Raw genomic sequence first — 25,396 nt, 5'->3', positions numbered from 1 at the left:
CCTTTTAGTGACATATTGTAAATACTTTGTAAACAGTGCAATAGTTTTCAGTGATAGACCGCGCTAAAAAAATTGCAGCTAACTACCACTAAAACTGGTTAGCTGCAAATCTTGTAAATATACCCCTTGGACTCTGGCAAAGTGTCCTATGAGTTTTGCAGTACACATACCCTTACAACAAAAGTCTTTGGAGGAGGATGAGTAATATCGGAGTCATCGGTAAAGGCTGAGTAATTGTGGAGTCTTCGGATAAGGGTATGTGCTTTGGTGTTCTGCGTTGACTCAAGCCCTGTCGTCTCTTTGAGGGTGGCGATTTGGCAGTGCTACTCACTACTTTTTTTTGTATGCAGTATTATACATGTGCTTCACCTGTGGGCCTCATATGCACTACTAAAATGTGCGCTGTCTCTCCATCTTTCGTACATATGAGTGTTCTGGCACTAGCGCATGCATCTGCTGGCACATTACAATGTATTAGTCCGAGCTTCTTCTCACTGAACCTTCAATAAGGAGTGTCATAAACAGCACATTCATGACTATGTAGTAAGGACGTGATCCAAGCCCCTATTACAGAGCATCGGGTCACAGTGCGTGACTCAGGGTGGAAGCCATTTGTAACTGGCTTTCTGCTGCATCACGTTTGACGCTCAGGGAAATAATTTTTGGTGATCTGTTGAGGAGTTACAGCTATACACCATATGCTTAAACAAAGTGGATGTCGAACTACAGTGACACACAAGAATAAGTTTCGTGCTAAATAACAGTTACTGCAAGAGGAAGGCAGATGAGTGACTTAGATTCAGGAAATTCAGGCTATTCACGGAAATCGAGTGATCTTTCAAAAGTCTGACTTGGTGGCTGCTTTTGCTAAAGACTAAAACTGAGGCAAAGCTGTAACACTCATTCAGCATGGACAGGGAATAAGAGTTTAATTTAACATGCATTCCTTCTTTCAAAATATAGGTGCTCAGGTATCAGATTGTATACCGGGGTAGTGTGTGTGATAAGGATGTGGGTGGTGTTATGTGTCGTGCCTGAAACACTACAAAGTGAGCAACATGCAGAATGTTAGAGCAACTAATTTCTTTCCATCTTCACCGAGTGAACCTACAATGGAGTAGCAGAAGTGGAAACATTTCTTCAGTTACTATGCCAGGGTGTGTGGAACGTCATTAAATAAAGAGAGGAAAATTTCAATTTTTTACAATGCGTAGATATTTTTGAACATTTACCAGACTTGACCAATGATGATGATAATGGAGTGAATGAGTATGAGATTTGTCTTAAAAAACTGTATTTGGATTACCTACCTAAATGTATCTCCTTTCCGAAAAGATATCATTTTGGAAGAAGGATGAAACAGGTGGGGAAATCGGTAAAAGAATACCTCTTGGTGTTGAGGAAACTTGCCTCAGCCTGTAATTTTGGAGAAGCAGCTAATGGGAGATTCCGTGACCAAATTATGCTGGTTTGTCTTCTAGACAAAGCAAGAGAGACCATGTGGTTAAAAGATAACCTCTTATTAAGTGGTGTATTGCCAACAGCAAACGCAACTGAGCACTCACATCATGTGTGGATGTGATTTGAAGAAACACGAACGGTGAGGAAAAAATAAGATGGCATATAAATCATAATAAATGGTGTGGGTGTAACTTCGGGAGCTATCTCAAGTGCCAAAAACAAGAGATGAGAGGTGAGAAGTGAATAAAGAAATTCCAAGGTAAATGTTTCAGGTGTGGAAACGTGGGACATTTGGCCAACTACATGGAATGCCCAGGGTGGAAGGTCACATGTAAAACATATGGGAGGGAAGGTCATTTCACATCTTGTTGCAAATCACGAAAGGTGTGAACAAAACAAGAGAGCTGTTGTTTGACGCTGAACTATAAAGTAATGAGTATTTTTGCAGATACAGGAAGGCTCATGTGATGATCCCTACGATATGGTAAAAATAAATCGATATCCGATCAATATGTTTTTTGACTCTGGCTCAAAAATAACTTTGGCCCCTGAAACAATCTTTTAAGAGAACTTAAAAACAGTAGTGAGCTTGAGAAAACCAGACATAAAACCTAAGGGTATAGAGGAAGGCCAATAAAGTTGCTAGGCTTCTTTTGGGGTATCATTGAATTAAAAGGCTGGATAATTTTTGGTAAGATCACTCAGAAGAGATTCATTGATTAGCTGGTTTCATCAGTAGCACTTAGCAGTATATCTAGACCCAACTGAAACTCCATCTATAAAATTCAAGGAAAAGGAAACACAGGTTGCGAGAATGGGTGATGATCCATGGAAGTGTTGAGCAACAATTTCCAGAGATTTTTAAGAAAGATTTAGGATGTTTGAAAGACTACGTTCACCAAAATAATTGAGACCCAGGTATGTACCCTTCGAATTTAAAGTGAGAGGTGTATCCATCATAGTAAAGGAATCAATGAAAAAGAGTTAGAGAGCCTAGCGAGTGATGGAATCATCCAAGAGGTAGAAGGCACTGAGTGGTTGTCACCAGTAGTGATGGCAAGGAAAGTGAATGGTGATGTAAGATTATGCGTAGACTTGGGAGAACTCAATAAGGCAGTAGTAGTAGACCACTATTCTCTACCGAATATGACAGAAATGCTGTGTAGCCTAGATGGTGAAAGGTTTTTCTCCTCGCTAGATTTGATTACTGCGTACCATCAGATTGCTTTGCACCCATTGTCCCAGGTTCGCACTGCATTCATAACTCAGTATGGAACATTTAAATATCTGCGTATGCCGCTTGTCTTTATTTCAGCGACAGCTGTGTTTGAGAGAGCCCTGGGGCATGTGTTGGGAGGTGTCAGTGGTGTAATAATTTACCAATAAGATGTTCTGGTATATGGCAAGACACAGGATGAGCATGACGAGAGGCTGCAGGATTTTTTGAGGTGGCTCAGTGTGAGTGGCTTAAAATTAAAACATGACAAGTGCAAGTCCAGTGTCACAGAGATTGACTATCTAGGACATGTGATTACAGGCAGAGGAATGCGACCCAAAGAGAATCTGTTAAAGGCAATTGCAGGGATGCCAAAGCCATGAAGAAATTGTCAAATTTGTAGGGACAGCTGAGTATTACAGCAAGTTTGTCCCTAACTTTGCACAGATGTGTGGTAATATGAGGAGGCTATTAAAAAAAAGGTATGGATTTTGTTTGGTCAGGGGTGTGTGAGGAAGAGTTTCAAGGGATAAGGGTGAATTTGAGGGAGGCATCTAATCTATGCAGTTTTGAACCAGGAGCCAAAACCATCTTAAGGACTGACACCAGTGCCCTGGGTATTGGAGCAGTATTTGAACAAGTAACGGAAGGTTGGCTAAACCCCATATTGTTTATCTCGAGAGTCTCACGTGCAGCTGAGATCAATTACTCCATAATTGAAAAGGAGACGCTAGCAGTGTATTGGGCAGCAGGAAAACTCAGAAAGTTTGTTTGGGGAAGTCCATTTAAAATGAAGGCCGACCACAAGCCCTTAGTAGAAATTTTGGGGAAAAAAAGGGATTGATGCAGTGTCCAATAGAATAAGAAGTTGTCTAGTGGCACTACAAGAATTCGAGTTTGTGGTATTATATTTACCAAGGGTGATAAACACTGTGGCTGATTGTTGTTGGAGGCTATATGTGACGAGTGACAGAAATTGTGAACAGGAAAAATGTGAAGATGAATTGGGGATGAGAGTGTGAAAGTTTGCCTATTGTCCAGTGGTATTGTACAAGAAGAAGAATGGAGGAAAGAACAAGAGAGAGAAGGATGAGGGATTGCTGGTGGTGAAGAACAAATGGAAGGATTGATAGTTGATCAACGATAAGGATAGTAGCAATATCAAAGGATACTGGAATGTCAGGAACAAGCTCTCTTCGGAAGGTGGGTTGATCATGAGTTGCAATAGATTGGTACCGCCACTTAATGTTAGAATGAGATTGTTTGAGTGTGCCCATGAGGGTCATCCGGAAATTTGAAAACCTAAGGAAATGATTACAGAAAGTGACTGGTGCCCTGGTATGGACCTAATTATTGAAAGAGTGGTAAGAGAGTGCATAGAGTATAAGCGGAGTGACACAATTTTGAAGTAAAGGACTCAACCCATGGTTGTCAGAAATAGGGCATTTGGTCTGTGGCTTGAAATGCCACTTAACATAATTAGACCTTTAAAGATTTCTAGTACAAGCAAGTTTATAATGACATGCATTGACATATATTCCAGATGGCCCAAGGTCAAGATTGTGAACTCAGTAGAGACCAATGTGAACATAGAGTGCTTGGAGGATGTTTTTGTAAGGGAGGGTTTTCCTGAATCTCTGTTAATGGATAATGGGGAACATCTGACATCCAAATCTACAGAGATATTTTTGTGGGAAATGGGCAGAAAACACACAACAAATCTTTATATCACCCAGAAGCCAATGGAATGATTGAGCGCTTTAATAAAGTTGCTTTAGTCACCAAGTTAAATTAGGTGAAGGAACTTAAAACCAAGTTGTATGTGTACAGGATGACACTGCACTCTTCAAACCGTGTTACCCCTTTCTTTTTGCCAAGGAGAGAGCTCTAAACAATCAAGTAGGTTCCACAAGAGTGAATAAGACGAAGGAAATTGGAGTATGTGGTGAATCTAAAACAAATGTGTTAGGAGGATAGGGAAACAGAGGTAATAAAGAAAAGGAAGGAGAATTCTGAAAGGAGGATGGCTGTAAAGAAAACAAAAGTGTGCATTGGAGATTGGGTGAAAATAAAGTATCCAAGGAAAGGGTATCTGACTGAAACGTTTAGTAAGCCCATTAAAATCATAAAATTGTTCAAGAATGCTGTCAAAACCAGTGGCCATCACATTTGGAATTTGGAAAGAATAGCAATGTGGGAGGAGTGTGAGGATGTGGTAAGGATGGTGACAGAGTCACTAGTACAGTGGAGAAGGGACCTCAAGAAGAGAGAAAAAGGAGTATGAGGATAATAAAGATACCAATTAGACTTAATGATCATATGTAATTACCACTGTATTTGAGTGACCACAGTGCACTCAATACTGTAAGATGTATATATGACATTGTTCATTTTGTTAAGTTATGTGTTATATAGGGAGGGAGGTGTGTGGTATCCTAGGCAGCATGTGATGGCATCATTACCCATCTCTGGAACAGCTTGAAGAAAGTGGTATCAGCAGCAGCCATATGGAGAACATTTCCTGGAGAAGGTACTATCAGCAGTAGTCAGGTGGGCGACTTTTCTTGGAGAAGGTGGTATCAGCAGCAGCCATGTGGACAACATTTCGTGGAGGGGCTATAGTATATGATGGTTACATAAATCAGTAGGTTGGATTTGTGGATCACCGTGAAACGGTTCTTGATGAACAGCTGGTAATTGTGTATGTTTGGTCTGCATTGACATGCTCTAGTTCTCAGCCTTCTGTTTGACACTTTCTACTCTCCTTTGTGATTTGTAGATTGAAGGGAGCAGCATCTCTAGGGTGGCATTAATGTTGCCTGAGAACCTTGCCTCTAAATTGTAGAAAGTGAAAGTTTATTTTGTTCAATAATATTATGAATTTCAAAAGAGCTTCACTTTAACCATTATGTTGAATATGATTTGGATGACATTTATGTATAGTTGAGACAGGCAAGGTGCTTCTGTTTATATCTTCTGGTTGTTTTATTCTATTATTATAGCGCCGTTGCAGTTGTTAGTTAATTGATAGATTACTGGTGAGATAGGGTCACTGCTCCATTTCTTGTTCTTTTCTTTGTCCAGTTTTGCTGTGGGTGGATGAAGTAAGGCAGTGTTTGGTTGCACAGTTTGGGTCTCTGATGTCATGCGGTGTTATTGACTCTTGGAGATTCTGTGGATGCTTAGGGTGAGGGAAGTATGGGCCCAGCCAACTCCCTCATTTGGCTGCTGTTGTTTCCACAGGAGTCTTGGGGGTTCCTTCTGTAGTTAATGAGCTTGGAACAGATGCTGTTGTGAATCTCTGGTTCTTGAGAGGTGGTTATAAGCCCCGGTGTGAGTTCATCACTGGTGTGAGTTCATCGCTAGTGAGCCCTATAGTCTTGTCCTTGTCATTCTTTCATGGCTTTTAACCAGTTAAAGGTTCATTCGCAGTGTTCTAATGCTTCATCTTGGAATCATAGTCACTGTAGCATTGTATGCTTTACTGAGCGGAGTTATGGGCCCTGCAATAGGTTAGTTCTGGCCCGCGTTAGTCAAGGTTGGATTGGTTTGCAGAAAATGTGAGAAATTCCCTGGTGGGGTGCCTCAAGAGGGTTCAGTTTTCCTGAAACTCTGTAATAATGACCCCAAGTTGTGGAATACTCTGGAGAAAGAATCAGCTCATGGCTCTGTAGTTTAAAACATTGCTTATGAGGCTGGCCATGCTCTGCGCTTCCAAACACCCTTTCAGAGGGCTGGACTTGTCATGGTGCAATGGTGTGCTGTTCTTCACAACTTTCAAGGTTCTGGGCCTCAAAGCAGCCCTGGATTCATACCGGCTGCTTTCTTGGCCGATTTGATGACTGGTCCTGTTGCAGTGGTTTCTAGTGTGTGGTATGAGCGGTGTGGTACAGGAGTGTGGTTGCTATTCAGTGAGGTCTACTTGACGGCCTAGCTTATAAATAAAGATTCTGGGTGCTGTCTTTATAGCATTCTCTTTTAATTCTTAGGTCTGGCTTGAAATCACAGCAGGACCTACTGTCAGCAATCCTTTAAAATATAAATAGAGGGACATATTTATGGGAACGCCTCGCAGTGCAGCAGTCAAAGTGCCCTTTGTGACTGGTAGAGGGCAGGAATGTGCCGCATTTAAAAGAATACGGTGCATTCCTGCCTTTGTCCCTGCACTGGCACCATTTGGGCTGCTTAGCACCAACGCAGGCACCTTTGCACCAGGATGAGAGGATGCCAGCATAGCATGAGAGGCATATCCCTCCTTTTATTTGTGCTGCAGAATACAGCACATATGGAAAGAGGAAGTAACGAGGAAAACAAAGATATTTCTCCTTTTGGCACATTCCCTGGTCTACCTGCAATGGTAAATCTGAGATTGCGTAAAAAACATGGAAGTTGTGTGGAAACACCCACGTAAAGCCCATGGAAAGCCTCTCCATGGCAGAGTAACGCAGCGCATGTTTTTTTGCTGCGTTTTCTCATTTCAGATTTATGAAGCCACTCTGGGCTATCCAAGATGGCCTTACATGGCTGCATAAATTGCATTTTGGGCTTGCGTCATGCTTGCACAACGTTGTGTGTTGCAAGCGCGACGCAAGTCCCCTCATAAATATGCCCCGGAGTATGCTTCGGCTCCAACATTATTAATCACTCACCTCACGCTATTGCTGGTGCACCATTCCCCCTTCCATAGGAATACACGAGGAACTATTTTACATCTAAAAGGCACATTCATTATTTAAACATGCCTTGGCACATGAAAGCCAGAAGGATTGACTTTGTGAATGTGTGGTTGTTTGATGTGGTGCTAGGGTAGTTGATTGAGGCTGCGCCTGTTCTGAATTTTATTATAGAAATTATTAAATAAAGTACCCCCATGTTGTACAATAAAACTATATTGAGCGACATTAAGGAGTTGACTGGACTTTTTTCAGGCTACAGGACACTGAGGTGACTTGCAGTATCCTTAGAACATGCATCACACGGTATTTTATTTAATACCTGGTCACACAATCATCCTTCCCATAAACTGCTTAAACCCTTGGTGCCTTGCTCTTTCACGTCAAAGTGATAATGGTTGCAGGGATAGTAAAAAAAATTGGAATCTGTAGTATAAACTTAAACACATAAATATGAGTTAGTAATTTGTTGGATTTAACGTATGTTGTAACTAAGAATGTGTAGTAACATGCAGAGAGAATGTAGCTTTTCTGTAATGATGTGCAGTGTGTACAAATTTAACATGGTTGACATAAATATCTCCTTTCTGTTGATGACTGATTATTTGTTTAAAACAGATCAGAAGAAGGAAACACCAGGGTTCATTTTCCTTGTTTCAACTGCAGCTGTAAGTTAGCTCTAAGTCCTGCCTTACACCTTGGCTGCTGGCAGCAGGGATTCCAACATCACTACTCGACTGGGATAACTTATTATAGTTGAGCAGCTATGTCATTCCATTACTGCAGGCAACTAGATTAAGGATGCCATTCAGGGGCCACCAGGGGTCTCAGGTGTGACCCCTGTCTCACCATGTGTGACCCCTAGCACTGGCTTGCTGACTGCAGGCCTCCAAATTGGCAAAATCTGTGCCAAGAACAAAGGGGTGTCTTGCCCATATTGGTGGGTCTGAGAGCTCCAGCCTTCTTGTTTTCAGCCCATTTTGTATTACACTAACAGTGAATAACAGTCTATTTGGAATCTTAGTGTAAGAAATAGAAAATGGAACACCGGGAGCTGGAAGATGGCCTTCACTGGCAGGTGAGGTGAGTAAAAATGTTTTTTTAAATGTATGTTGTGTCTGTATGTGTGAGCATGTGTGAGTGAGTATATGTGAGCATGTGTGAGTGAAAGCGACAGAGTGAGTGGCAGGTGTTGTGCGTAGGGTTGAGTGACACATAGTGGATGTAAAGGAGTATGAGTGAGTCATAGCGAGTTAGACTGACTGAGAGAGTATGACTGCAAGTGAGTTAGAGTGAGTGAATATGAACAAATAAGAATGAGTATGAAGGAGAGTCAGTGTGTGTGTTCAATAATAACAGAGAGAGTAACTATGAGTGGGAATGGGTGAGTGAGAGTGAATGTGAATCAGTGAGTGAAAGTAAGAGTGAGAGAGAAAGTATGAGTGAGTGAGAGTGACAGTTAATGTGAGTGAGAGAGTGGGACAACATGAGTGACAATTAACAGGAATGAGTGGAAATGAGTAAGTAGAAGTAGGAGCGAATGCAAGTGAGTGATAAAATATGAGTAGATGAGAGTGAGTATGAATCAGAATCAATGAGAGTAAAAGTGGGTGCACGATAGTGAGAGTGAATGGAAAACTGATTGTGAGTGAGAATGAGTGAGAGTGAGTGAATGTAAGTGAGAATGAGAATGTGGCGCTGTGCTATGAGCCGGCTGTTGGCCCTGGCACACTGGAAGTGAATTCTTGGCATACGGAGGCACCCATGGAAAGATACTGACACCAACCTACGGGAGGGAATTCCTAACTTGAAGGGCAGCTGTAACGAAATATTGGCACTGGTTTATGGTAAAAGTTGCCATATGAGAAACCCACGGTTAAATGATGATGCTGGCACATTAGAGGTCATTCTTGGCATCAGGGCACCTATGGTAAAACGCTGGCACATTGGAGGGAAAGCTAGGCATAAGGGAGGACAAATAAGGCATGTGGGATGCTGGTCCTGACAAACTAGAGGAAATTGTTGACATACGGGTCACCCATAGCATAGGAGCAGCATTAATGGTATAATCCCTGTACTGCCTTATTGTATGTGATGTTGGCATTGGGGGCACCCATGGCAAAGCCTGGCCCTGTCAAAAAGGAGAATTATTGACATATATGAGCACTCATAGCACATTTAGAAATGGGGCCACCTCGTGGGGAGCGCCAAGCATGACCTTTTAAATCCTATGTCTTTTGAGCAAATTTGCGTAAAAATGTGCTTTAAATGCACGATTTAAACTCATTTTTCACATTTTTACCGTCGGAAGAACCTTGACAAGCTCCCCAGAAGAGGTGGGCATCCATGGCTATATGTGTCTTTATTGGAAATACATGAAAATGATGTGATTTAATGAAACTGTCCCCTCTGCGCTTCGCACTAGTGATAGTAATAATCCACATTTGTAAAGCGCGAACAAGCACCCGTAAGGGTCTCTAGGCGTGGGGGGCCGTTGGGAAGGTTAAGCAAGCTATTGCCCAGAGTCACATGGTGCAGGGCTAATCTGCCGCTGGCGCCGGGGATCGAACCGTGATCCCCAGATTCCAGCGTCATTAGCCCTGGCCGCGGCGCCACACCTCTTCCCGTGATAGAGCATAGCAAAGGAACACACATCAAAATATAATAAGAACATGGAGTAATTTAAGCCGATAGCATAGTTCAAATTCAATATATAGTCTATTTCAATTACTACATGTGAACTTAACTATGACTGCCATTTTAAATCTTTTTCCTGTCCTCTCCCTGTGGTTTATTAATGCATTTAATACATAAACAGTTTGAGGTATAAATTATTCTAGTTTCCACCACTGTTCGGTGTTTTGTCGCACCATAGCCTTTTCAGACAACCCCATCCTTTTCGTGTCACACAAAGAGAAACAACGAATGTTTCCCTGGCATAATATGTCAGCATCCTCATATAGGTGCTATTTAAAACTGAGGGTCTGCTTCACAAAGGGCCTCTGACCTTGTCGCAGAGCCCCCCCTGCTGTTGTGAGGAGGTCTCTGCACTCTTGGCGGCGGCACCATATCCGTGGAGGAGTCTCTGCACTCGTGACAGAGGCCCCACTGTTGTGGGGGAGTCTCTGCACTTGTCGCAGAGCCCCCCCTGCTGTTGTGGGGGAGTCTCTGCCCTCATGACTGAGGCCCCACTGTTGTGGGGAAGTCTCTGCACTTGTCACAGAGCCCCCCCTGCTGTTGTGGGGGAGACTCTGCACTCTTGGCGGAGGCCCCGCAGCTGTGTGGGAGTCTCTGCACTTGTGGCAGAGGCCCACTAGCTGTGGGGGAGTCTCTGCACTCGTGGCGGAGGCCCCGCAGCTGTGTGGGAGTCTCTGCACTTGTGGCAGAGGCCCCGCAGCCGTGGGGGAGTCTTCATACTCGTGACTGAGCCCCGCAGTCATGGGGGAGTCTCCGCACTCGGGTGGTATCTTCGCAATGCGAGATTCCGCGAGTGAGGAGACTGCCCCACATCTGCAGGGCCTCAGCCAAGAGTGTGGCGGCTCTTTGTGAATCGGGTCCTGAATTCTGTCAGTGTTATATTGTAGCAATCATGTATTTATAATGGAAAGCTAGCAGTGCCAATAAATGGGCTGTTGTCAGAATTTATTTTTTACAAGTGTTTTTATTAAATTATCCAGTTATACACAAACCGTCGTGGTCAGCAGCAGTAAACAAGATACAGATCCACCACTAAAGTGTGAGAATTTCAGTACAATGTTCAGATCACAACCTTTAGCGTGTTGCTTCTGGTGGGTCCACCCAGCTATCGCCTAGTGTCTTTCAGGCTGTGCATCCTACCCTGAGGGCGCTGCGCCACCTGGGGCGACCATGCATTTACCAATCATTGCACCCCACATCTCCAAGTCCTCTCCCACCTTTTCATCTCTCCTAGTGAGCTGGATATGCTGTTGCTCTAACCTTCTCTAGGGGGTCCCGTTTCCGGGGGCATAGCTTCAGGGGGGTGGGGTGTTACACTCCCCAAATAAATGTATTTTCTAGTGAATAGTTGGGTACGGGTGCTTTCAGTTTGATATGATAAGGCGACTAACAAATTTCACTTAGGAGTTTGACATGCATACCCACACACACACACACACACACAAAAACATACATAAACACACTCTTTCCTCTCCGTTTTGAAGTTTTTAAAACTTGGTTATTTTACAAGATTTGCAGGCACATCAACCACATAACCGGTCGCAAACGGGCAGATTCTCAGAATCTGCCCCTTTGCAACCGGTATTTTTGCATTTGGGATGCATCATCCAAAATAGCTATTCCTTAAATAGCGATTGCATTTAAGGAATCCCTAATTGAGATTCCTTAAATGCAATCCATTAAAGTTTAAAAAATAGCGATTTCGCTACTAGCGGGAGCAAATTACCATGAAGCTGGACTTCATGGTAATTTGCTAAAACTTAGAAAAATGCACTTATTTGCATTTTTCTAAGTTTCATGTTGCGCACACACATGCCCTTAGAGCATGTGTGTATGCAACATGTGTGCAGAGTTCAAATACATGGTTGCAAAAGGGTGTCATTTTGATACCCTTGCACCCTAGAAATTGCGGGAGCAATTTGCGAGTACCTACTGGTACTCGCAAATTGCTCCCGCAATCTCCAATGCATTCCTATGGGCCTGGAGGCCCATAGGAATGAATGGGAAGCCATTCATTAATTGCGACTCGCAATTTGTGAGTCGCAATTAATGAATGTTAAGGAATCGCTATTTTAATAGCGATTCCTACATGCATAGGCTTTTGCGAGTCCTTAATTGCGATTCCTTAATATTCACAATTAAGGATTTGCAAAACCTTTCTTGATGCATGTGCCTGATTGTCTCTTAAGTAGGCCTGGGTGGTGAACTCCAATCTGTTTGTGGAGTTTGCCAAGTTTTCTGCAATCCACAGAGCACAAGGAGTTGCAAAAACGCGGAGCAGAGTTTTCATCATTCGCGCTCACCAACGTTAGGTTGGTGAGCGCGAGCGAGGAAAATCCAACGCTAGCGACTCCCGGCGACATTTCTCAACGTGGGTGGTCACGGATGGTCGCAACTGCTCGTGTTGAGAAATCATCCATTCGTGTTGAGGAAGCTAACAATCGTGTAGAAAATCTACTCGAGCGGCAGACCTCTTGCTCTGCGCATGGTACCATTTGCGCTGACTTCCCAGCATGGGACAAACATCCAGCTCTAAACATCAGTGTGAATGGCATGACCTAACGCACTCCACCGCTTGCGGAACTCCATGTAGCACGGCTGCGTTTTTTTGTCACTTTGCGTAATTCCATGTGGCGAAACTCTGCGAAATCCGCCCAGGCCTACTTTTAAGTAAAACTAACAATCCGCACTGGTATCCCTTCCCACCGCCGCTTAAGCCCCCTCTTGATCGGCTTCTCAAATAATGTATTTTGCCAGGATATGCAAGCATGCTTGTTGGTAAATTTGAAGGTCCAACCCCCAGTCTTTCTGTCCAGGGCACAACCCTGCCCATTTCCAAACAGCTTTCTCTGGGGCTCTGGGCGTCATCCAGTGTATTGTGACCCACATTCTCACCAGTAGTATACCTAGTAATAGCATTCATATTTTTGACCTGACATCACTCGAGCAGGGTGCTGTCATCAGTGCTACGATCATGTGACATCACTTCTGGGGAACATTCAGGACAAAGGCCATTTCCTATGATGTAATTAAGGTCAGAGCATTTGTGATGTCACTTCAGCTACCCCTGGAATTGAATCAACATCAATGAAGTACCAATGTCACAAGTCACCTGTAATAGGGAAATTTGAGACAAGGTTTTACACAGAACAGCAGCTCCCATGTATTATATACAAGTTCATTCAAAATGGCCGACGGGTGAGGAGCCTGCAAGGGGAGCTCGGCTGGATAGGGAACGAAAAATGCTCTTATATCCTTATTAGCCCCAGCAATCGTGTTATTGTCCTGTCGTGCAATCGAGCAACAGTGCAACAGTGAGCTCTTACCTCACTCGGAAACTTAACGGGCTGATCGATAACACTCACCCTCCTGCGGGGTGCGTAAGTTCTGCGAGGACCCGGAGCAGCATCGGCACCTCAGGGACCTGATCACTCCGTCCGGGGACAGCGCTATCAGAACATGTCGAGCGGTGCAGCTCTACCGGGTATGAGGAGTTCCTGTGCCTCACAGATCCACCCAAGATAGGGTCCGGTCACTGGATGCGTCTTCGACTGAGACACGGCTCCGAGCTGACCTGGGCTTCTCGTCCCCGTCCCCCCCGCTAGCAGAGGCAAGTGGGTGGTTTGTTGGTGACGGACAGGCGCCCTCTCTCTCCCGGGCCCCTTCAAAGCATCAGGGCCAGACGGAGCAGTTAGAGCTGATACGCGACACTCCCTCGCTTACGGGAGAGCACCCAAAGCACATAAGGACACCAACGGTGTCGAAGGCTAGGAAGACCCGCTCATGAAACGAACACTAAATGCAAGGTGATCGAGGTGAGTGATTAAGACCCTTGGGACCCCTATTTACTACCTCGAACTGTGAAAGGGTGGTATTTATTCCATCTTTCTCTACTGTTTCTTTTTCCTCTATGACTAAAACACCACTTGCTGGTGGATTGCCAATCACATACCCTAAATGCAAGAGAGCATTACAGGGTTCCCAATTTTGGAACTCATAACGCCGACTTTTAACAGATCCCTTTGCGGGCAAAATGGCACTCATTCTGCCATTAATAGCAATAGGATAACTCTCTCCACATAAAAAACATAAAATGGAAAGAGACAGAGGACTTTGCCTCACAACTCATCAGAAAGGACCAGTTTCAAGAAATAGCATACAGAGAGGGACATAAGACTTTGGCCCAAAGCTGTCCCATTCATAGAAACAGTGATAGGATTACCTCGCAGAGCTCATGACATTCGTCAAAAAATTTGCCGCCATATTGGACTGGCTTCAGTGCCTATAGGATTGAATCATTCCCGAGCAGACACAAACAACTTCCAATGTTTTGGACTCAAGCTCCCATGTACATAGGTGAGAATCTTACCTAGCCCTATCCCCACTACCCTGCTACGACACCATCCTTACACCTACCCGACCTGTCAGTGGCTCCACTTTTTGCCCGCCGCGACTGCCAGCCCTCAGCCCCCCCTCTCATCACCTCTCTCCACACCACTGAACATTATACAATTACAGCCCTGATGACACAGTTCTGGCCCCTCACCAGTCAATAAGCATGATCGCTCACAACTCCTCCCCCACACCACTGCACTTTACATATTCGCATCCCTGGTTACTCAGGAATGTCCCCCTCTCACCTGCCAAAATGCACGACTGCTCATAACTCCCCATGCCGGACATCTCCCTTCTAGCTTTAGCTCACGCCTCCCACCTTTCTGCCTCCTCAGGTTAGTGTTCTATTTCACGATGGGACGCTCAGGTCAACATACATACACAATCAAGTACCCCCTAACCTGGGGGAAGGGAGATATGGGTACCAATACCGGTCTGCGTTGTGATTGTTAGATGTTAATTGTTCTTATTCTGGGGCATATCAACAAGCAGGCGATAAAATATTATCGCCGCTTTTGCGGCCGTTTTCGGCCGAAAAGCGCGATAATTTTATCGCCTAATCAGCAAGGTCACGCTAACGCGCGAAACCTTGCTTTAGCGTCAGGATTCCTAACGCCCAGCTTTGCATCTCTAATGAGATGCAAAGTGGGCGTTCCTGACCTGGCATGACAGGAGAAATGTCGCTAAGCGACATTTCTCCTATCAGCAAGCCTAACGCTATGAAGCATAGCGTCAGGAAAAGTAGCGATAACCCCTGTTATCGCTACTTTCCTTACGCCTGCTTCAGGACTGACTTAGCCATGATATCCTATGGAAGGTGGATATCATGGCTAAGTTTGTGAGTCCCTATCAACTAGCCAACGTGAGATTATCGCTGGGTTTCCAGCGATAATCTCACGTTAGCCAGTTAGCGCTAGGATTTTTATCGCTGATGAGATAAGCGTTGCTAATAGCACGCTATCTCAGCGATAAAAATCGGTGCTAGCCGGCGTTAATTATCCGAGCGCTAAGTGCGTTCAGCGATAATTATCGCCGGTTGTTGTTGATATGCCCCTATATTCCTTCTGTTCTCAAGTCCACGATGAAGCAGCTGAAAGACTTTACTTAGGGGACTGCTGCCACTAAACAGTCACCGACCTGTGATGCATCGCTGGAATGAAAGAAGCCATATGTTATCCTTGTGGGTAATCCAGTGCGGTAGACGCGCCGTGTATGTTTATTGGGCTCAACCTTCATGGAATGAAAATATGTTTCTATTGCTGATACGTGCCATCATGCATAGACAGTACAAAAATATGCTCCTTTCCATGTACTTGTAAAATTCAATAAAAGATTTAAACAAAAAAAGTACCCCCAACCTCTCAAAAAAAGCAGCTAAACGTTTTAAACATTCTCTGCTAAAAATATACCCTGAGACCCCAATATCAGACCCCTACTACTCTACAAACAAGGGCTCTATAACCAATTACATTATTTTTTACACTAAGAGAAGAGCTCAATGGAGGAAAGCTTTTTACGCCCTGTTCGTAGTTTCCTCGTCCAGGAAAACAGCACATGGTCTCAAGATCTCTAAAATCTCCTCCCCTCTTTACAGTGCAACTGCAACGATCAACATTTATCATAATGGGATTATCCTCATGCAATCTTCAGACCGAAATGTAATCTTACTTAATAACATCTTTCCTCTCATCAAGGATAAAGTCCTCAGAACCTCTCCCCCCCCACAGGCACCCCTAATGCCATAGCGCCCCCCTTGTTCACTCCGAAATCACCCCCAAGGCACTACCTCATATGAACCAATCATTTCACACTCCCATCCCTGCGCCAGCAGACATCCCTGGTTTTGTGAACCACTCCCACAACAACTACATGACCAATCCCGCACCCAGTACCCAAACAAGTAACATTTCTTACATTAGACCCCCGAACACCAAGAACTCTCTCACACCATCAACTTCGGATTCTCCCCCTAAGCACTCACCTCTTACGAACCAATCTTCTCACACTCCCATCCCTGCGCCAGCAGACATCCTAGGTTTTGAGAACCTCCCCTACAATATCTACATCACCATTCCCTCACCCAGTACCCAAACAAGCAACATCTCCTACAATCGACCCCGAACAAAAGGCACTCCCCCATTCCACTAACCTCTACGCACACACTTCCGATACATACCCCCTCCCCGGATAGCCTGACTGGTAGTTCTCACCTTGCAGACTCAGCTCACTGCTACTCTCCTATCCACGTCCCAAACCCATCCACCCCTCCTCTATCCCCAGACCAAACAATTAACACACCCCCCACCCCTGACTCGAGACTCAATGAAATCCTACTTTCACTAAAAAATACCAAAGACGACCTCCAAATGCTACGGAACTTGATCTGGCAAAAATCCAAGATCAGACGACATGCTGAGGATGCGAATCAGAAGCCCCACTGCAACAGCCCCACAAGCCAGTACCAGTTGCAATTTCGATCCCCTAATCAACCACCTCCAAGATGGAGAACAGTTCCTTACCACAATACCACAACCTGACCGGTCCACAGGAAGAATCCTCTATCCGCCAAGGATATACACTCTCTTCTCCTTTCTTACGATCTCACCCTTCTCAGCCAGAACACAGAAAACTTGAACAATCTGAATAAACTCTCCCTAATCGAAACCATCCATGTCAATACTCACGGAGCCCCTAATCATATAACTAGAGGTATAACCCTAGAGAATCTCGTGCAAGTTCCGCTAACACAGGAACCTTCAACCTCCACCAGGCCGCATCTCAAATGTATACTTCTAAATTGTAGATCCGCCTCAAAACATGCAGCTGGCATTGCTGATCTTATACTCACTTACAAACCTGACCTCCTATTCCTAACCGAAACATGGTTAAATGAGTCATCCACGCCTATCCTCGACATACTTATTCCCCCCAACCATGACATCACCAGACTAGACAGACCCGATAGACCAGGAGGCGGTATTACCTGCATTCACCGGAACAGTCTCTCAGTACACCGCTCACTTTCACCGGTTCTATCCTCATGTGAATACCTCTGTTTAGTGATCACAAGTAACAACAAACCAATCTGTTCACTGCACACATTCTACCACCCGCCAGGTGATAACCTCACCTTCATAGAGCAATTTATAGAGATCGTGACCACAAATATTGGCCAACAAAATATCCAAATATTTCTCGGAGATTTCAACCTCCATTGGAATGACCTTAACAACCCAGCAGTAAATAGCCTCAAAACATTCCTCTCGGACCTTGACCTTATCCAAATCTGCAATAGCCCCACACATGTCAAAGGCTGTATCCTTGACTTGGTTATTGCAAATCCGGAGGCCATTCAGCTTAACACGATCCTACCATGTGATTGGTCTGATCATCATTCCATCACTTTCTTCATCAAGGAATCAGTTAAACTACGCTCAGCACAATCTACGAGACCTAAAATATGGAAGAGAAACCTAAAAAACTCCCTCACTAACCTATCCTCATCGACCAACATCAACCTCCTGCTCCCTTCGGAAGACCTATCTGATGTTCAAGCTTTGACAAACCACTACTTTAACTCAATGACCACAATATTAGATACAACGGCTCCACTACAACTGAAGAGGCTCACCACAAAAGACTCTAAACCCTGGTATGACGGTAGACTCAAGGAGGACAGACTGCTTAGAGCCACCAGAAGCTCTTATTATAGAAAGACTAGTTAGACCAAGCCAAGAACCGACCCAAAAAACTATTTAAACTAGTTAAAATTCAATCTACTGGTGTACCTCACCCTCCCCAAGCTGGTCAACGCACACCACCTAACTGTGAAGAATTTGCCTCCTTCTTCACGAATGAGACAGAACTCTTGAAGATGGACCTACTTAAGGCCTTAGTAGCTCAGACTGACACTGAGATGGATACGTCATTACACACTCTAGCAACCCCAATCTTTTGCACATCTAAGCTCACCCTAAAAAATAATGCCTCATGGTCCTCCTTCACAACTTACAGTGAAGAAGCAATTTTAAAAACACTCATGTCCTTGAACCCTTCCAACCCCTTCTCAGACCCTCTACCTGCAAACTAACTAAAAGACTTCATACCGCTGCTTCTGCCACTTTGGACAAAGATTACCAATGCCTCTCTACTCCAAGGAATGATTCCAGAAATTCTGAAATCAGGACAGGTATCCCCATCTTAAAAAAAAATGACAGCGGACCCCGTGGACTTAAATAACTACACACCAATTTCCAACATCCCAACTCTGGCAAAACTCCTAGAAAAATGTGTACTCATCCAGTTGGACAACCACATCACCAACTTCAACCTGCTCAATAAATTCCAATCTGGCTTCCATGCAGTGCATAGTGCTGAATCAGCTATTACCCACATAGTAGACCACCCGCTAAAAATCCTAGACCAGAACGAATCCTGTCTACTTATCCTGCGTGACTTATGTTCGGCCTTTGACACCATCAAACATGATAACCTACTAGACCTCCTGAAATATAGAATGGGCTTATCAGGGTTAGTACTAAATTGGTTTACCTCTCTCCACCTAAATAGATCACAAAGTTTCAAGGTCAATCAATCCTTGTCCATGGCCGTCCCAGTCACATTAGGAGTCCCGCAAGGCTCCTCCCTCTCAACTACACTTTTCAACCTATTCATGGAGCTGCTCTCTGCTAGCCTCAACTCATCAAATATCCACTTTCACATGTACGCAGATGACACACAACTATATCTAAAGATTAACTCTCCAGAGGACATCAAATCTCTCAATGTAACATTACAAAAAGTCAGTCTTGGCTGACGGAAAACCACCTCAAACTCAATGCCCTCAAAACTGAATTCCTTCTAATCGCTCCACCTAACCAATCTGCCATCATACAAGAATGGCTTAAACAACTTACAGCCCTCAACTGCCAACATCTTATAATTGGTTCAGCAAAATCATTGGGAGTAACTCTGGACAGTAATCTAACCATGCAAAAACACATCAGTGCCACAGCAAAAGGAGCAAACTTTCAGATGAACACCTTCAGAAAATTAAAACCTTCCTTCCAGCAAGCGAATTTAAACTGCCAGTCCAAGCTCTAGTAATCCCTAGACTAGAATATGGTAGTGCAACTCTCTGTGGGCTCCCTAGATCTACAACTGCCCCCCTAAGAGCATCACTCAACTCAGCGGCCAGGCTCATAACTGGTTCCAAAAGAAATTGCCACATTTCGCCCAACTTCAAAGCTCTCAACTGGCTTCCCTTCGAAGCAAGAATTCAATTAAAAATCACATGCATGTCGCACAAAGCCCTACATCACAACGCCCCGAGGTATCTGGCCCAGAAGCTTGAGCTCTTATGCAGAAACAGATCCTCCAGGAGAGCCAGTAACCTTTTTCTGAAGCCACAAAGATTTGCCCAAAAGAAAACATACAACCGCGCCTTCTCTGGAATTGCCCCAAGGATCTGGAATGCATTACCCCCAAAAACCAGACTGAATCCCTCAATTGCCTCTTTCAAAAAAGAAGTTAAATCTCTTCTCATGACGAAATTCACTTGATCTGTGTATCTGACGCTTAGAACAACTAGCTACAACGTAAGACATTACTTTGAAATACGTTTCTTTTGTTCAATTATCTCACTTGTAAAGCGCTCTGATACCCGCAAGGGTCATGTTTGCGCTATATAAAACCTTAAAAATAAAATAAATAAATAAGACACGCTGCGGCTTACTGGGTTAAAAAGCCACCAGAATATGTATGAACAAATGGTTGAAAAGTCAAGTAGTTATCACTATACAGTAACATATTATCTTTTCTCACAATGGCAAATGATGTTAACCTTTGGTTGTAGGTTCAATTCACTCCTTGGTGCAGTGTGTGCAGTTAACACCAGTCCACTGTGCACTCCCTACCTGAGGCTGCCCATCACTCCACAGGATGGTACCAGCGCTGACAAGGATTTCTCTGCCTTCTGGTGCATTCGGGTCTATCTTTCCCACTTTTACCACCCGGAATTCCTCATCCGGGGATATCTGTACATTCAGGATGTCGTAGGTGGCGGGGGCATCTCCGTTTACGTCAAAGGATATTTCTTCACCGGTGCGAGTCTTGAAGCGAAGGTTTTTCAGGTACTGAAGGATCTGAAAGATTAGAACATTATTGAAGTTCCCCTCACTTATTTATTTGCTCATACCTGTTTTATATGTTTACTATACATTTGAATAGTGCCTTGAAGCTTGTTTTCCAGTACATGTTGAGCTGTAGAAATGTAATACACAAACAAGCAGAGGCTTCTAAATGTTCACATTGTGAAGAGAAAGAGCTGAGATCATGTTGTCCCACGTGTGCATGGCCTGCTCCATGTTCCTCCCAGGGAAACATTAGGTTATTATATTACCCCCACTTCTTGGAACTATTAATCTTAGTACAAACATCTAAGGCCGTCCCGCCTCAGACAGGGACCGCTCACACAAACTTATGAAGACAAGTGAAAGCCAGAGCAGAAGCACATAATAGTTCCTCCCGACCCACTCACTTCCTGTTTCCTGTTCCTGTCTGGAAGGGTTGGATACTCACTGTCATGGAGGAGGCCGAGATCACAGACAAGCCGAGGTCTCTGTAGGCAGTCAGCGCCATCTCTCCCCGCCCAGGTATGTGCCGCTGGCTTTATTTAAGGAGAGTATTGGAGCCGAGAACCCGCTCCTAACTTGGTTCACCGCTGAGGCAGGCACACACTAGGTGTCCCATCTCCAAATTCTTGGTGTTCAGTTATACCCATACCTCTATGACCAGCTAATTGTTGTGCAAAGGCAGAAGCTCAAGCAAAGCTGGTGTGTGCCATTCTAGATTCACTGGCCACATCCTCAACAAGGAGAAATCACAGCTCCTCCTGGAATGCCAGTAGAAACTGCTCAGGTTCTCTCTTCGACAGAGACAAGGTGTCAGTTGTCGCGCTGTACAAACTCTTATTCTTCACTTTTGCTCTGAAAAAAACTACAAACAACCTTGGAGAAGGGATGCCATGATGGTCTCTTGGCCCCAAGAACTCCTTCATTCAGTCCCTCCTATGCATGTCCTGCAGAAGCCACTTCTGAGGATTCAGTGGAAGAAGAACATAGTGGTCCTAATAGCTCAGTACTGACCGACTGGGCCATAGTTTCCTCTCTTGTCTCAGCTGGCAATGCTCTGCATCTTCTTCTCCATTCCAGGCTCCTCCAGTTTCTGGATCTAACTTCCAATGTATTCAGTTGTGACTGATGGCCTGAAGGTGGAGAGGGTTGTGTCACAACACCTAGGTTGTTCAAAGGAGGTGGCACGTGATATTCAAGCCTTTAAAAGGTTTTTTACTCTTTAATCAAAGGCTAAGCATTGGGCACATTTTACTTCCTGGTATAAAACATTGAACTATGACCCAGTTTGTGGGGACCCATTTCAAAAGTTAGACTTCTTGAGGGACGGGTCAAATATCAAATTAACTTTATTCGATCATAGTAAATAGACCATAAAAGCTTATAAAAAACAGTACATCATACAATAAAATAAATCAATTTAAACAGCGCCCCTCCCCCCCCGGGGCATCACGTTACACAAAGAAAGTCCAGAGGAATCATTTCTATATGTAGTTCTACAAAGTTCAAGCATCTATCTTAAAAGGATAACAATATATGGAATTAAAAACAAATCTGCCCAAAAGCCATGCAGTCAAGACCAAGAGGTCACTTTTAAGAACAGAAAAAGGTCACAGGTAAAATAACACTAAAACGTTATCACTATTGGCCAAGCTGACCAATACATTTCCTTGTTTTAAGCACCAGCCACAAGAAGGAGTACACAACAAAAGCAATCTCTTCGGAACCCAAAGATTGTAAAAGGTGTATGGCTTCCATACAACAGTGCAGGAGTGCTTAATTAAAAATGGTTTTAGAATTGTAGCTCTATGAACAGCATAAAAAGTACAAAAAGACTGACTCCTGACAGCATGGACAGGTCACTAAGTTGCACGATCAGTCATTACACTTAGAAAAGGTAACCAATCTGTGGAATATGTTGAGGCGAAACCCAAGCAGAATAATGTGTATATAGTGTTGTGAGTCAAATGTTGCATACACCTTGAAGGTTCGAGGAACAAATATTGGGTAACAGAGGGAAGTACAGACACCCTAACCCTCCTTTTTCCCTCCCAGAACGTGTAGCATATGTCTCTCAGTGTCTTCTTAGGTATAGTGGGTGACACTCACAGGAGCTCTTCAAATAAATCCTGCCTGCCCAGGTACAATGTCAGACCTCTGATACCCCAAAACCAGAGGATCTCTAAAGCTTGTGCGTTAGACAGGCAATCCTTAATTAACAGCCTATTTAGGGAGAGAGCCTTGTTCACCCAAATCCCATGCCACAATAACAGAGGACAAGACCTTAAGATATCCTCAAGGTTTGTGAGGTCAAACTCTCTGTGTGAGATAACAGAGGAGGCAGAGGGTGGGAGACCCAGAAGACGTTGTGTGAATTTGTTTTCAGTGACCTGTAGTGGCATTAGCACCTGAGATCCTCCCCACCCCAGTGACATAATTGGCCAGGCCTACACTTCACAAACCAATTAATGCCACTGCATTCATAATCATCTGGGTCAAAGAGGTAAGGGTAATATGATATTTAATCTCATCTGGAAGACGATTTACAACATTCATAGATACATATGTTTCATTAAGGGTGAAGTCAGGAGCTTGAATTTGATGTGCAAATTATGGTTTGAATGGCTGTTGTGGGAGTTATGGATTGTGTTTCTAAGGAGAAACTGTGAATTTCAGTTTTTCTTGCTTGAATTTGCAACCATAGGTGTATGTTTTTTATGAATATATAGAGATTCAAAATTAATAATTGATGGACAGAATGCTGATCAATGTCAAACATTCACCCCAGTACAGAGATTAGAGCCTAAATCCATCGTTTTATTTGCTCCCCATTCCATTCCAGTTTAAACCCAGCCATATGCAGATCAGTCTTGACCCTACGCCTGGCTGAAGAGCGGTGTTACCCTGAAACTGGTCCCAGGATACTTGTTTCCAGTCCAGGGAAGACCTGGCTTGGCAGTTTGGGCTCGACTCTTCCCATAAGGAACAGGGTCAAACCTGATTTGCATATGGCTGGGCCTGAATTGGGATGGCAAAGTGAGCTAAAGAACAATGGTGGATTCAACCCAGATCTGTGACTGGGGATGAGTGTCTGAAAAGTTTCAATGCTCCGCCCATCATCTCCTTCTGTTTGCTTATTCGCCCTAAGTTAGCAGGGTATGCCCAGTCGTGGGTCCCTTGCTCACTTTGCCACTGGATTCAAGCTAGCCTGGCTGATGAGAGCTGTTAGCCCGAAACCGGTCCCAGGATACTTGTTTACAGTCCAGGGAAGACGTGGCTTGGCAGTTTGGGCTGGACGTTTCCCATGAGGCACAGGGACAAGATTGATTTGCATATAGATGTGTCTGAACTGGGGTGGCGAAGTGAGCTAAAGAACGATGACGGATTCAACCCAGATCTGTGACTGGGGGTGAGTATCTGAAATGTTTCAGCACTCCGTCCATCCTCTCCTGTGTTTGCTTTGTTCTCCCTAAGTTGGCAGGGTATGCCCAGATATGGATCCTTTGCTCACTTTGCCAATGGATTCAAGCTAGCCTGGCTGAAGAGGGTGTTTCCTCAAAACCAGTCACCATGATGCTTGTTTCTGGTCCAGGGAAGACCTGGCTTGTCAGTTCAGGCTGGGCTGTTCCCATAAGGAACAGGGTCAAGATTGATTTGCATATTGTTAGGTCTGAACTGGGGTGGCAAAGTGAGCTAAAGAACGATAATGGATCCAACCCACATCTGTGACTGGGGGTGAGTATCTGACAAGTTTCAGCACTCCGTCCGTCATCTCCTTGTGTTTGCTTTATATATACATTCAATACATTCCCACAGTCATCATAAAAAATAAACAAGGGCCTTCTTGTTACCTGCCATGGCTGGCATTTGTTGATGTCAGCACAGGCCCCATTTGTGGACGATCCCTGCCCAGATGTGCTGTTTATCAAAGTGTTCAATGCATGAGCAAAGGCGTAAATTGCGGTGTAAGCTTGATAAGTATAGCTCAGGTCATTCATTTCAAATAAAGTCATGATCTGGTCATCCAATGTTTCGTTCCCTGAGCAAAGTGTCTGCTCACTTTCCTGGCCCCGAATGGCCACGTCTCTTGTCCCATTGGCCTCTGGAAAATTACAATGAAATGCTTTCTCATAGAAGATCTTTATAAATATATCATCAGGGTAGCTCATTGGTTCCAAGCTGTGCAAAAATTCCTCAAATCCAACCATGTGATTGGTGTAAGGAGCAATTCCTAGAGATCCATTCAGGATTTTCCAGGCCTGGTTGTCCAGTAGTCCAGGTGTAATTGTGAAGGCGGCAGTGAAGATCCAGACCTTGCCACTTACTTTCAGCATGTAAAGGGTTTGTAGTAACATCTTGAGGTGCACCTCTTGGCTGTGAAAAATGATCACTTTTGCTTCATGTCCCTTTATCATTTCTGCAATGCGAAGGACCTTCTCCTTGGAATAGCGAAGGTTGACCTGCTCCATGAAGGCTACACAGCTGCCACTATCTTCAATGCCTCTCCTTATTGCTTGTCCTCCTTGAAGGCCAACCTCCTCATCAGACACAACCATTCCCACCCATGCCCACTGGAAGTGCCCCACCAGCCGTGCCAGGGCTGTGTTCTGAAACGTTGAAGATGGCACTGTACGCAGAAAGGAGGGGAACTGGAGCTTGTCGCTGAGGGAAGAGAGCACGGATCCATGACTGATCTGTCCAAAATATTAAACAGCATAAAAACATTTATGGGAGAATAAATGTCTGCCTTTTATAACCACCAGTGAGACAGGAGAATATAAATTATTGAATGTGTAGCCACACTGACATCTGTAACATACAGT

General features: G+C 44.2%; 1 protein-coding gene across 1 annotated transcript in view; it reads right to left on the bottom strand.

Moving 5' to 3' along the window:
- Positions 1 to 25,129, bottom strand: part of LOC146808491 (extracellular calcium-sensing receptor-like) — a 53,248-nt gene extending 28,119 nt beyond the window's left edge. Inside the window, exons 1-4 of the mRNA XM_085623960.1 lie at positions 24,425 to 25,129; positions 20,358 to 20,585; positions 17,620 to 17,810; positions 13,413 to 13,434 (exon numbers count right to left, since the gene is read on the bottom strand). Coding sequence (XP_085480086.1) covers positions 13,413 to 13,434; positions 17,620 to 17,810; positions 20,358 to 20,585; positions 24,425 to 25,129 — 1,146 coding nt within the window. The remainder of the gene's footprint in view (positions 1 to 13,412; positions 13,435 to 17,619; positions 17,811 to 20,357; positions 20,586 to 24,424) is intronic.
- Between the last annotated feature and the right edge of the window lie 267 nt (positions 25,130 to 25,396).

This window comes from Triturus cristatus, chromosome 8 (genome assembly GCF_964204655.1).
Source record: "Triturus cristatus chromosome 8, aTriCri1.1, whole genome shotgun sequence".
NCBI lineage: Eukaryota > Metazoa > Chordata > Amphibia > Caudata > Salamandridae > Triturus > Triturus cristatus.
Note: the sequence above shows the minus strand (reverse complement) of the source record. Positions and strands in the feature narration are given on the sequence as shown.